The 13690-nt window shown below is 38.3% G+C and overlaps 1 protein-coding gene across 5 annotated transcripts in view; it reads right to left on the minus strand.

The window, feature by feature from the left end:
• Nucleotides 1-5749: 5749 nt before the first annotated feature.
• Nucleotides 5750-13690, minus strand: part of LOC122557122 (fibronectin type-III domain-containing protein 3A-like) — a 153702-nt gene continuing 145761 nt past the window's right edge. For all 5 annotated transcript variants that reach the window (XM_043704459.2, XM_043704456.2, XM_043704458.2 and 2 more), the window contains one exon: nucleotides 5750-7707. In XM_043704459.2, coding sequence (XP_043560394.1) covers nucleotides 7390-7707 — 318 coding nt within the window. In that variant the 3' untranslated portion in view covers nucleotides 5750-7389. The remainder of the gene's footprint in view (nucleotides 7708-13690) is intronic.

Raw genomic sequence — 13690 nt, forward strand, 5'->3', positions numbered from 1 at the left:
CAAAAAGACAGCATTAAAAAAAAGGGAGAAAATAAACAAGATGATAAAGTTGCAAGTAATATCATGATGTACAGCAAGCACTTTTTAAAAATGTATAAAATGGAAGCAAGAAACCAAAGTGGAAACAGGCCTTTTACCAAATGGGGCTGGGTCAAATAATAATGGGGGAACCAGGAAAAAGCAGAGCAATAAATATTTGTACCAGTCTTCACAGTAGAAGACACCAATACCATCCCAAAATTATTAAATATTCAAGGGACAAAAGGAAAAAAAAAGTATAACTATTGAGAGAAGAAGTGCTAGGGAAACTAACAGAGCTAAAGATCAACAAGTCCCCTGGATCTGATGGAATGCATCCTAGGATATTAAAGAAAGTGCCTGTAGAGTTAATGGATGCACTGGTAGTAAACATCAAGAAATTCTTAGATCCGAGAAAAGTCCCAGAAGACTAGAAAACTGCCAATGTATATAAAACAGAAAATGACAAGAACAGGTAACTTTTGGCCTGTTGGCTTACTGTTTGTTATTGAAAAAATGTTCATGTCTATTATAAAAGATCTAATAACAGCGTTTAGAATTATATAACATGCTCAAGCAGAGTCAACATATCTTCAGGAAGGGGAAATCATGTTGACAAATTTACTAGAATTCTTTGTGGAGGTAATAAGCAGAATTGATAAAGGGGAAACAGTAACTGTAACACATCTGGATTTACAGATGGCATTTAATAAAGTAGCATACATTATGCTACTTACCAGGTACAAGGCCATGGTGTTGGAGGTAGTACGTGGAGGAGTGATTAACTAAGAGAAGCCAGAGTTGGGATAAGCAGAGCATTTTCAGATGGCAATCTGGAACTAATAGAGTGCCACCAGGATTAGTACTGAAACCATAATTATTTACAAATTTATATCAATGTCGTGGATGAGGAAATTGAATGTACAATTGGCAAGTTTCTAAATGATGCAAACACAAGTGGGAAAGCAATCGGTAAGGATGACACAAAGAATCTGTACATGGACAGGTTAAGTTGAGAATGTCTTTCAGGCATGAGTAGGTAGGGAAAGAGTTAAGCTTAGGGTTGCATGACAAAGGCTCAGCTAGCATGACTTTGACCAGATAAGAACTTTCAGTAAACAATGAGGTGCTGGAGGCAAGGGTAGTTATTTAACGAGGTGAAGAACATCTATTGTGTAATGCCAGATGGCTTAATCTTTACTGTTGATGCTTGGTGATTGTAATGGTCACCCAATCAATATAGATGTTGCCTTATTTGGATGCTGCTCCCTGTAAGTGACTATATAATTCCTGAATAAACTGTTGTTCGAGGGAGGACTGAGATCTCGTGTCTTTGTGTAATGGGCAACCACACTCTCTCTAGCCATACTGTGTCTGAGTGTTTGCTTCAACTGATATGGAAAGGGAACGACAAAGTGAGTGCGCAGAAATCTGGCAGATGGAATATAATGAGGGTAAAGAGGAGCTTATGCACTTTAGCGGGAAGAATTGAGAAACTGAATGTGATTTAAATGGAGAAAGTTTGCAGCAAGCTACAACACAGAGGTATTTGGGAATAATCAATGAATCATAAAAAGTTAGCATCCAAGTTCAACAGATAATAGGGAAGATAAATAGAATATAGGCCTTTATTTCAAAGAGAATATAAATTAAATGTAGGGACATTTTGCTAAAACTACACAAGGCAAACTAGACAGAACACGTGGAATGCTGTGAACAGTTTTGGGTGCCTTAGCTAAGAGAGATATAGTGACAAAGATGATTGATGAGGACAAGGCAGACGATGTTGTGTAAATACCAGAATACTAGATACAAAATAGAAATATTGAGAAACACTATAGTACTAAATACTAGGACCTCCCAATCCTTTAATCAATTTTCATTCCACTGTAGCTGTCTTGCCTGAGTGAATCATAATAATACAATAAAATCAAAATTAAATACTTTACCTCGATCTGCAATTGAACTGTAATGGTTTTTTAATTTATTCTTTTTCTCTAAAATTGAACATTAAACAACTATTCACAACTCTAAAGCTACCTTTTCTCTTGACTGATTATTACCTGATTCCAACTTTATAATATGTTACTCGAATAAGACACTTATTAAAATTACATCAGCTGAATTTCAAAACCACACAGCGGCTGTCGTCTTCGGAGTCTGTCTTCTTCTGGTTGAAGATCTCCCCGGGTCGTCTTTCTTTTTATTGCGAATATGTTTCATATGAAAAGGTACCTTTGATAGAGAGTGTTTGCTGTGGTTCTGTTTGCCGAGTGTTTCTTAATTTCTTGGATCTGTGTTGATGGCAGTTGCTCTGTCTTCAATTTTCAAAATGCCTGCCTTTTTTATGTCCCCATCATCAGAATGTCTCATTGGTTTAATGTTGGCAAAACAATAAATTCAAACTTGATTGGGCTTTTGTATCCTGGGGCATAATTAAAACTGATTAGTTAAATTCAAACTGTTGTCAAAACAGCAACCAATTCAGTTATCTATTTCACAGAAAAATGTTACATATTTTCAGTCTTCCAGTACACTCAGACTGCCATCTAAGTCGTATCACATAGGTGCTTGTAAGCTCTCAATTCAGAAGAACATTCACTCTCTCAAATGTACAGTACACACCTTCATCATCATAACACCTACGATGACTAATTCAAATTTATTGGAGGAACGGAGTTGTAAACTCAGGCCACAGTGGCTCAATCAAGTCTGGACTGAAACCTAAGACTGAGACGGTGTTGTCCTTATTTGGCAGTGTCAAACGTTGGCTGGGACGCCTAATTTGAAAATCAACATTTCATAATTGCTGATGACTTGTTGGCATTTGATAAAAGGCCGACCATTCCAGATAGTCTAGACAAGGTGCATTGGGGACATCAGAGATCAGCAAATACAACAACAGGGCGAAGCCAACAAGTGTACTGACCAGGGGCATTCAAGATCATTGAAAATTTCATTGCTGTGACACATATTCTAGTCAGAGGATTAAGCAGAGAGTCACTGATCCCCACAACTTTATCCCATCAAAACATGGGAATAAGTAGGATTAGATGCTTGATGGATAGTCTTACCTTAGATTGTTGAGTATTTTTCAGTGAACAGAGGTAAAACAAAATATTCATCATCACAATAGTAGTCATTAGTGTCTTGTATTAAACATTTGCTACATGAGATTCCTGTTGCGATTGTGTCAGACAATGGTTTGCAGTTTATTGACAATTAGTCTCACTCCTCCAGCTGTTTCTCCATAGTTTTGCAATTTGCTCTCCATCAAATATTTAATTTTTTTGTGAAAAGAAACTCATATTTATGCTGCCCAATCAAGGGCTCCATTTGTTTCCCCAAAGTGTAGTCAGCGTCATGTAAACAAATACATGAGTCAACTTGTAGAGTCAGGTTTCATAAACACGAAGATAAATGATCAGATAATGTATTTGGTGATGTTGATTGAGAGCTCAGTACTAGTCAGGGCAATGGATCTTCCTCTTCAAGTAATGCCATGAGAATATTTTTACAGCCATTAGAACAATCAAAAGGGACTCAAAAATGAATAGCTATATTTATACTAAGCTTTCATGACCTCAGGTTGTCCCAAAGCTATAGTTATACTAAGCTTTCATGACCTCAGGTTGTCCCAAAGTACTTTATTAGATGTGAAGTACTTTACCAATCAACATCACCAAATAAATTATCTGATAATTTATCTTTGCATTTATGAAACTGGTCTCTACCTAATGAAGTACTTTTGAAATATTCTGTGTTTAAATGTTGTAATTTTGATAATACAAGCAAGTTGTACACAGAAAGTTCCTACAATTGTGACAAGTGTGACAATCATCAGATAACCTGCTTTTTAATGATACTGGTCAGACAGAATTGGCTGAAGACTTTCCTACTCTCTTTTGAAATACTACCATGAGAAGCTTTATACCTGCCTGAGAAAAGAGGTGGTCCTGGTTAATGTCTCATTAAGACAAATGAAGCCATCCAGAAAATGTGTACTGAAACTCCCCTCAGTAAAATACTGGATATTTAGCCTGGATTGTGATCTGAAGTGGGGCTGAGACCCTCAAGCTCTGACAAGAGTGTTACTGAGTCATTATGACATTCAGTTTGATGATTGACCCAAAAAAATAAGACCTGAGTAGTGCAACACTTCCATAGATTGCATTAAATGTAAGCTTTAATTGCATGGTAAAAATCAGAGATATAACAATCACAGAAATGCAGTCTCTGTTGTAATAACTGAAATTAGAAAGAACGCTGAAAACACTGACTACATATTTCTTCAGGTTTCTAATGAAACTGTGGCAGGAGGTTGGAGGATCCAGTGGGACATTTTAGCTAAATATCTTTAAACCTATGTAAAATAAGTTATGTTCTAACATATAAAACCTCATAAGTAAATGCTAAACCTTGAACCCGTCTGGCTACGTGAAGAAAAGTTTGCATTTATATAATGCCTTTGGTGATCATTAGAATGTGAAATGCTTATGAGGTACTTTTGAAGTGTAATCCCACTGGTAAGGAAGAACAGGACTGATTTGTCTGATGTGCTTTAGCTAATATCTAGCCACTTAGAAAATTTTCAGTGTAGGAATTCAGGCACACGATGGCCTTTGTGCAACATTAAGCGTTCACCCTCAAGATGTAGCCACTCAATACTCATTACTGTTAAGTTCATTTCCATTCAAAATGTTAGTGAGTTTTACAAAGGATTTTATAAATAGCTGTTTTATCCCTGCCCTGCAATTCTGTATGCACTCTTCCACACATCATAGTTGCATCATATACACACAAGACTTTTAGTTATCTACAGATATGTGCAAATTACTTAGATAAAAATTGCCCACAGAATCTCAATCACTGGGAAAACTGTCTTGCTTCAATTTTTTCATGTTGGCACGGAAATCTGAATTCATAAAGCAAATCAAAATAGCCTTCAAGTCATGACTGAAAATTTCTCCATGTTAATTCCATGCTAAATAACTTTGTGAAAATAGTTTTTGTTAAATTGTCAAAGTTTACAATTCAGTTATGATCCAAAACACAATTTTCTGTCAAATGATTTATATTTTGAGACTTAACTCAGACTGAGGTAATGGATGCAGGAGTACAACACATCAAATGTAGAACCAAACACTTGCTATTATCTGAAATAAGGTATAGATGTACAAAACCTTAACATTTTATGTAATTAATTTACATTTTATTGGCCATTATTAAATATATTATCTATTTGATAGTTACAGTTTAGTCATACATAGGAATGGCAGTTTTAACATGAATCTGTGAATGATTCGATATAGTACAATACAAAGTTGAAAGTAATAAGATTTAGTACATTAATGCCACCTAAGGTACGTTTTGGAATGTATATTTAATATTAAAACTATGCAACATAAAATTACTACTGTACCCAGTACAATAAATTGCAGTAATCAACTTACTGCCAATGGTTGAAGCAGTTATACAATTTATGTTTATTGTACGTAAAACATCCAGAATCAGGCACCATAAGTTTCTTATGAAAATACTCCAGTCGAGAAATCTGCCAGTTGTATATTTTTTTGACGACTTGCTGAAGCACAGCTTGCCCAGATGTCAACATGGCATTGTTTCAACCAAATACCACCATAAAACAACTAACTACCACCTATGTGGCTTGTTCCATTAAAAGAAACTGAAATCAAAAGATATCACCTTTGGCAAAACAGACCAAAAAAAGCTCTATCCCAAATCTTTATTTTAACTGAATGCCGCAATTCATTTAAGAAATAAAAAATGAAACAGGAAACAAAGATACAGGCTCACCAAGAAAGAAAAGCACTTAAACCGTTCTACAGGATATAAAGACTAAAACATTTGCTTCTGTTTAGTTATCTGAATACGGAAACATACTTTGTAACAGGGCAAACACAAGGGTTCCACTACATTGAGAAACTGTTAATTAAGTTAAGACTTTCTACAAGTATAACAATACATTCATACATAAATTTCCTGGACGACTTAACCGTAATAAATAAAATATAAAATGGAAGATATATATTTGGAGAGATTATTCTAGAATTGCACCATAAATGAAATTCCTAGGAGAAAAAAATATATTGCTACTTCACAACACAATGACTCAACCCTTCCTTTCTTCACAAACCAACTGAGCTGGTCGAAAATTAAATGTTAAAACTCAGATTTCTTCCATTTGGGCATCATTAAAAAACCAAATGGCGCCATCTCTGATGCAAAAGTAATGGAATGTAATACTGACATTCTGTAAGATGACATATAATAATAATGGTCATTTGGGTACCCTGCAGCATTTTGGAAATCATGCTTAGCAAAACATTAAATGATCATCTAAAATTGCAAGTTTGTTCTGAGATTCACAATACCTTTGGGGACAAAAGTTAAGGACTGTGTTATTTTCCTCTACTTTTATTAAAGGGAAAACTAAGAAACTTACATTTTAGTTTTCTGCTTTTTTCTTAGTATTGTATTTTTGGGGAAATAAACTGCACAATTTTAACCAAACAGTGAAACATTTATAACAAACTGCAACTTTTATATTGCACTGTTACAATCAGAGACATTATTAAAATTTGTGCTTTGCTACAAAGTGCTGCAGTTTCCTGCAAACACATTAGCACTGAATTACCTTCATGGATTGCCAGAAAAACAAAAAAGTTTAAATGCAAATCTGGGGCCCAACACTGTCACCTAAATATGCAGGTGATGCCACTTGCAGGGCCTTTTGTTTTTCAAACTAACCGCATAGTACAAACTACATTTTTCCAAACTCATGTTCAATACACATTTAATTACCCTGCAGCCAGCAATGGTTATGTTTTTCCTTTGTGTAATGAAACCAATCATATGCACTAGAAATTTGTACTAAAGTAGTTCATAGTTCATCTGAAGTCATGACCACGAATAAAGCTCTGCTCTAGATCATAAAAACCATCGAGTCTCAGTGTGTTCCCTACAATTGTTTAAAATTGGCTTAAATCTACGGCATCTCTCTCAGCTCTTTAAGAGGGCTCCTTTTGCAAAGTCTTTGTCCTAAACCTCTACTGGCTGGATAGCACTGGCTTGAGAGTCTAAAATACTAAGGCAATCCTAGCTGTCTACAGAACAGCTGTTATGAGAATTAGAAGCCTCAGCTGACCCTTTTATGAAAACTGTGTCTTTGCATGTGCTAAGGGTTTTGTTATCACTGCCTCACATTGGTCAGCAGTAACAAAGATGGAAATGCATGTTCTCAGCGTAGAATAATTTCCAATCAGTTTAATTTGGACGATAAACCGAGAAAAAAACCAGAGTCTTTATCGTAGATGATACAAACATAGCCATTAGTGTGTTTTCCATTCTCTACTTAATTACAAAGTACTGAATAATGAAAGCAAACAAAATGGAAACTACAGCAAAGCCTGCAACAATCAGGGCGGCAAACTGCTCATCAGTTAGTGTTTCCTTGTTGACCTTTGTGAAATCCACTGTAGTTTCAGTACTACTTGATGTTGGTTCTTGTCTCTGAGATGAGAATGGCACAGTGGGACTATAAGGTCCATATAGTTCTTGCATTCCAGCAGCATCTCGATACTGGCGGCCAGCACAGACTTTGAACCGATATTCACAGTTTGTCTGAAAGTTTGTTAAACGAAATGAAGTCCCTGGCCCCTTGTACACCTAGATTTAAGCCCAAAAACAACATAAGTAATTCAGCTCTTATTAAACAAAATATATTGAAACAACTTTTTCAGTTAATGTTTGGTCTGACTCCAGGATCTTAACATAAAAAGCTTACACTGACACTCCAATGTAATATCAACGAAGTGGTGCATCTGCAGAGGATGCAACATTAAACTGAGGTCTGAATGCCCCCTCAACTGGGTCTTTTTTGAAGAGGAGCACAGGAATTATCTCCAAAGTGCAGCCCTGGACAATATTTATCCTTCAATTTTGGAATATTGCATTGAATTCTGGTCTGAAGGAAGGAGGAGAAAGTGAGGACTGCAGATGCTGGAGTTCAGAGCTGAAAATGTGTTGCTGGAAAAGCGCAGCAGGTCAGGCAGCATCCAAGGAGCATCCTGCTCCTTGGATGCTGCCTGACCTGCTGCGCTTTTCCAGCAACACATTTTCAGCCTTGAATTCTGGTCTCCCTACTATCGGAAGGATGTTGTGAAATGTGAGTGTTCAGAAAAGATTTAGAAGGATATTGCTAAGGTTGGAGGGTTTCAGCTATAGAGAGAGGCAGAGAGATGTACAGCATGGAAACAGATCTTTTGGTTCAACTCATCCATGTCAGCCAGATGTCCTAAATTAATCTCGGCCCATTTGCCAGTACTTAGCGCATATCCCTCTAAACCCATCCTAATCATGTAACCATCCAGATGCCTTTTAAATGTTGTAATTGTACCAGCCTCCTGCAGCTCATTCCATACACGCACCACCCCTTGCGTGAAAAAGTTGTCCGTTAGGTTCCTTTTATATCTTTCCCTCCTCACCCTAAACCTAGGCCCTCTAGTTCTGCACTCCCCCAACCTATGGGTAAAAATCTTGTCTATTTATCCTATCCGTGCTTCTCATGATTTTATAAACCTCTATAAAGGTCACCACTCAGCCTCCGATGCTTCAGGACCAGCCTATTCACCTCTCCCGACAGCTCAAATCCTCCAACCCTGGCAACATCCTTCTGAATCTTTTCTGAACTCTTTCAAGTTTCACAACATCCTTCCTACAGGAGGGAGACCAGAATTGCACAGAATATTCCAAAAGTGGCCTCACCAATGTCCTTTACAGCCACAACATGACCTCCCAACTCCTGTACTCAATGCTCTGACTAATAAAGGAAAGCATACCAAACACCTTTTTCATTATCCTATCTACCTGTGACTCCAATTTCAAGGAGTTATGAACCTGCACTCCAAGGTCTCTGTTCAGCATCACTCCCTCGGACCTTACCATTAAGTGTATAAGTCCTGCTAAGATTTGCTTTCCCAAAATGCAGCACCTTGCATTTATCTGAATTAAACTCCATCTGCCTATCCTCAGCCCATTAGACCATCTGAGCAAGATCCCGTTGTAATCTGAGGTAACCTTCTTTGCCGTTTATTACACCTCCAATTTTGGAGTCATCTGCAAACTTACTAACTATACCTCTTATGCTCACATCCAAATCATTTATATAAATGACGAAAAGCAGTCAACCCAGCAACGATCTTTGTGACACACCACTGGTCACTGGCCTCCAGCTTGAAAAGCAACCCTCCATCACCACCCTTTGGCTTCTACCTTTGAGCCAGTTCTGTATCCAAATGGCTAGTTCTCCCTGTTTACCATTTGATCTAACCTTGCTAAACAGTCTAACATGATGAACCTTGTCAAATGCCTTACTGAAGTACATATAGATCATGGCTAAATAGGCTGGGGATATTTTCCTTGGCAGGTCTTATAGAGCTTTATAAAACCATGAAAAGCATGGATAGGGTAAATAGACATAGTCTTTTCCCCAAGGTGGGGGAGTCCAAAACTAGATGGCATAGGTTTGGGTAAGAGGGGAAAAGATTTAAAAGGGACCTAAGGGACAACCTTTTCCAAGCAGAGGGTGGTGCGTGTGTGGAATGAGTTATCAGAGGAAGTGGTGGAGGCTGGTACAATTGCAATATTTAAAAAGCATCAGGATGGGTATATAAATAGGAAGGGTTTAGAGGGCTATGGGCCAAATGGGACTAGATTTATTTAGTAAATCTGGTCAGCATGGACAAGTTGGATCCAAAAGTCTGTTTCTGTGCTGTACATTTCTATGACTCTTATTTAAAATTACAAAGAAACCTCGAATGCTAGGAAGAACTACTGTATCTAAACTACCTACATTCACACATCCACATTTCCTACATTCAAACACTGATTACTACTCAAATGTACTTGATTAGCTAAATTGTGCTTTGTTTTATCCAGTGGTTTGAAAGACACTTTAAGAATGCAAAGTCTTTAACTTATCAAGCTATACACAAATGCCACCATCAACTACATCAGTCTGAAACAGATTTGGTTTAGGAACTTAATGTGCACATTCATATATTAGTAGATGCACCGTAGAATTGCTCGCTATAAAGTTAGACGGATGTTTGCTTCTCCATTTTTTATTTTGCTATCACTATTTAGTGCCCCCTTGATTCACCATTAATCAATGATGCGTTAGTGAGCAATTTTTTGGTAGCTGTGTCTGCTGCTCCATTGATCAAACAATTGTTAGTGTGTTCCTTACTTCATTAGCTTACCAAATTGTCGCTGTCTGCTGGTTCATTGATTGAATGAGTGTAGTGTGCTCCTTACTCTATTGATTTGTCAGTGGTCAATGTTCAATTAATTGATTAATTCACCATACCTGTTTTTTAATTTATTAATTTGTTACAATGCCCAAAGGTCTCTCGATTCATTAAATTTGTCATGAATTCCCCAGTGTCTCAGCCCCCTTAAAAAAAATTCCTACTGCTGTACTGATTTATTCAACTATTGCAGTATTCCTACTGCCCTAATTAGCAGTGCTGAAATGTTCATCAGTAACCTCTGCCAAGCAGTACAACTCGAGGATTGTGATGGTTCAGATTTCATATTGCAATTGTACAATGTAAACAAATGTCAGCGCCTTTTTTCTAATTTAAATTCTCCCATTTTAAAAAAAAACTCATGCTTTCATGGTAAAAGCTTCTGTTTTCCCTGGACATAATCTACACTCCCTAAATGCAATGCCACATGGAATAAAGTTATACATATTTGTAAATATTCAGGGTATCTTACAAAAAAAGGTAACACTTCAAAGTTCAATGTTATGAAAAAAACAAACCAATCTTATGGTAGGTACAACAAAGAATATCTGAAAGGAGAAGGAAGACTAAGTTACTGATTGAGATTTCTGGCAAACAAAACATTACTGCATATGAGTAGAATTTCGAGGCTAAAATATTTAACATTGACACCCTCATTTACTAAGACTTTTTAAAGAGTAATTTTATATAACAGCAAACAAACTGATTACCAAGTAACTGGCAGAGTCTAAATAGCAAGACACAGTCAGTTACCCAACTTTATAATTGACACCAATTTATAAGAATGACAAAGAGTGGAATTTTATAGAAATTATTAAAATACTTAAGAGTCATAGACTCCTCCAGCATAGAGACAGGTCCTTTGGTTCTAACTGGTCTGTGCAGAGACTGAAATGTCCACCACGCTAACCCCATTTCCCTGCACTTGACCCATATCCTTCTAAACTTAATCGTGCATGTGTCCTAATGCCTTTTAAATGGTGTTAATGTACTTGCCTCAACAACTTCTGCTGGCAGCTCATTCCATATGCATACCACCCTCTGTGTAAAAAGGTTGCCCCTCAAGTTCCCTTTTATTTTTTTCCCCCTAAGCTTAAACTGATGCCTTCTAGTCCGCAATTCCCCAACCCTGGGAAAAAGACTGAGTGCATTCACTCCATCCATGCCTCTCAGGATCTTATACATTTCTAAGATCGCCCCTCAGTCTCCATCACTCTGAAGAAAAAAGTCCTAATTTATCTCCTTACAACTCAGGCTGTGGAGTCCAGGCAACATCCTTGTAAATTTCTTCTGCACTCTTTCCAGTTTACTATATCCTTCCTATAGCAAGTGACCAAAACCGAACACAATATTCCAAGTGTGGCCTCAACACCATCTTGTACAACTGCAACATAACTTCCCAAATTCTAAAAGCAATGCTCTGACTGACGTTGCTTCCTCACGTCATACCAGAGAATCGGAAGGAGGCTAATTTTGTTGTTCCTCTTTTCAAGAAGGGTAATAGGGAAATCCCTGGCAATTACAAACCAGTCAGTCTGTCTTACACCTGTGGGTCAGCAAAGTTTTCGGGAGAATTCTGAAGGATAGGATGACTATCATAGTGTGATTAAAGGCAGTCACAGCATGGCTTTCTGAGGGGCAGGTCATACCTCACAAATCTTACTGAGTTCTTTGAGGAGGTGACAAGGCAGGTCGATGAAGGTAGAGCAGTCGATGTGGTATATATGGACTTCAGCAAAGCATTTGATAAGATTCCCCATGTTAAACTCATTCATAAAGTCAGGAAGTATGGGATACTGGGAGATTTAGCCACCTGGATTCAGAATTGGCTGGCTGACAGAAGGCAGAGTGTGGTTGTAGATGGAAAGTATTCTGCCTGGAGGTCAGTGTTGAGTGGGGTCCCGCAGGGCTCTGTTCTTGGGCCTCTGCTCTTTGTAGTTTTTGTAAATGACTTGGATGAAGAGGTTGAGGGGTGGGTTAGTAAAGTTGCAGATGGCACAAGGATCGAAGGTGCTGTTGACAGTTTCGAGGGCTATTGCAGGCTGCAGCATGACATAGATAGGGTGCAGAGCTGGGCTGAGAAATGGCAGATGGAGTTTAACCTGGATAAATGTGAAGTAATGCATTTTGGAGGGTCGAACTCTAATGCTGAATATAGGATTAGACAGGATTCTTGGCAGTGTGAAGGAACAGAGGGATCTTGGCGTTCAAGTACATACATCCCTCAAAGTTGTCACCCAAGTGGATGGGGTTGCTAAGAAAGCATATGGTGTTTTGGCTTTCATTAACAGGGGGATCGAGTTTAAAAGCCACAAGGTTTTGCTACAGCTCTACGCGTCCCTGGTGAGACCACACTTGGATTATTGTGTCCAGTTCTGGTCGCCCTACTATAGGAAAGATACAAAGGCTTTGGAGAGGGTGCAAAGAAGGTTTACCAGGATGCTGCCTGGACTGGAGGGATTGCCTTACGAAGAGAGGTTGACTAAGCTCGGACTTTTCTGTCTGGAGAGAAGGAGGAAGAGAGGTGACCTGATTGAGGTATACAAGGTAATGAGGGGCATGGATAGAGTCAATAGCCAGAGACTTTTCCCCAGGGCAGGATTGACTGGCACAAGGGGTCATAGTTTTAAGATATTAGAAGGTATAGAGGGGGGACGTGAGAGGAAGGTTCTTTACGCAGACAGTTGTGAATACAGGGAATGAGTTGCCAGCTGTGGTAGTGGAAGCAGAGTCATTAGGGACATTTAAGCGACTGCTGGACATGCACATGGATAGCGATGGATTGACTTTAATCCTCGGCACAACATCGTGGGCCAAAGGAACCGTTCTGTGCTGTGCTTTTCTATGTTCTATGATGATGGCCAGTGTGCCAAAAACCTTTTTCACTGCCCTGTCTACCTGTGACTCCACTTTCAAAGAACACGAACAAATTTGTGAAGCAAGATCGCCCATGTACGTGGCCATGCTGATGGCTCCTAATCAAACCCTGTCTTTCCAAACACATGTATATCTGATCTCTCAGAATCTTCTCAAGTAACTTCCCTACAACAGGTATTAGGCTTACTGGTCTATAGTTCAAGGTTTTCTTAGCAGCCCTTCTTGAATACGGCACATCATTCGCCACACTCCAGTCTTACGTGGCTAACAATGAAACAAAAACATATAGCCAGGGCCCCCACAATTTCTTCTCTAGCAGTGTCCATGGATATCTCTAGTCACGACCAGGACCAGGAGATTTATCCACCTTCATACATTCTAATATGCCCAACACCATATCTACTGCGATATAGATTGTCCTCAAGATATGACCACTAACTTCCCCAAGGTCCCAAGTCTTCATA

This window comes from Chiloscyllium plagiosum, unplaced genomic scaffold (assembly GCF_037043375.1).
Source record: "Chiloscyllium plagiosum isolate Xiang-an unplaced genomic scaffold, Cpla_swu_hap1 HiC_scaffold_11, whole genome shotgun sequence".
Classification (NCBI taxonomy): domain Eukaryota; kingdom Metazoa; phylum Chordata; class Chondrichthyes; order Orectolobiformes; family Hemiscylliidae; genus Chiloscyllium; species Chiloscyllium plagiosum.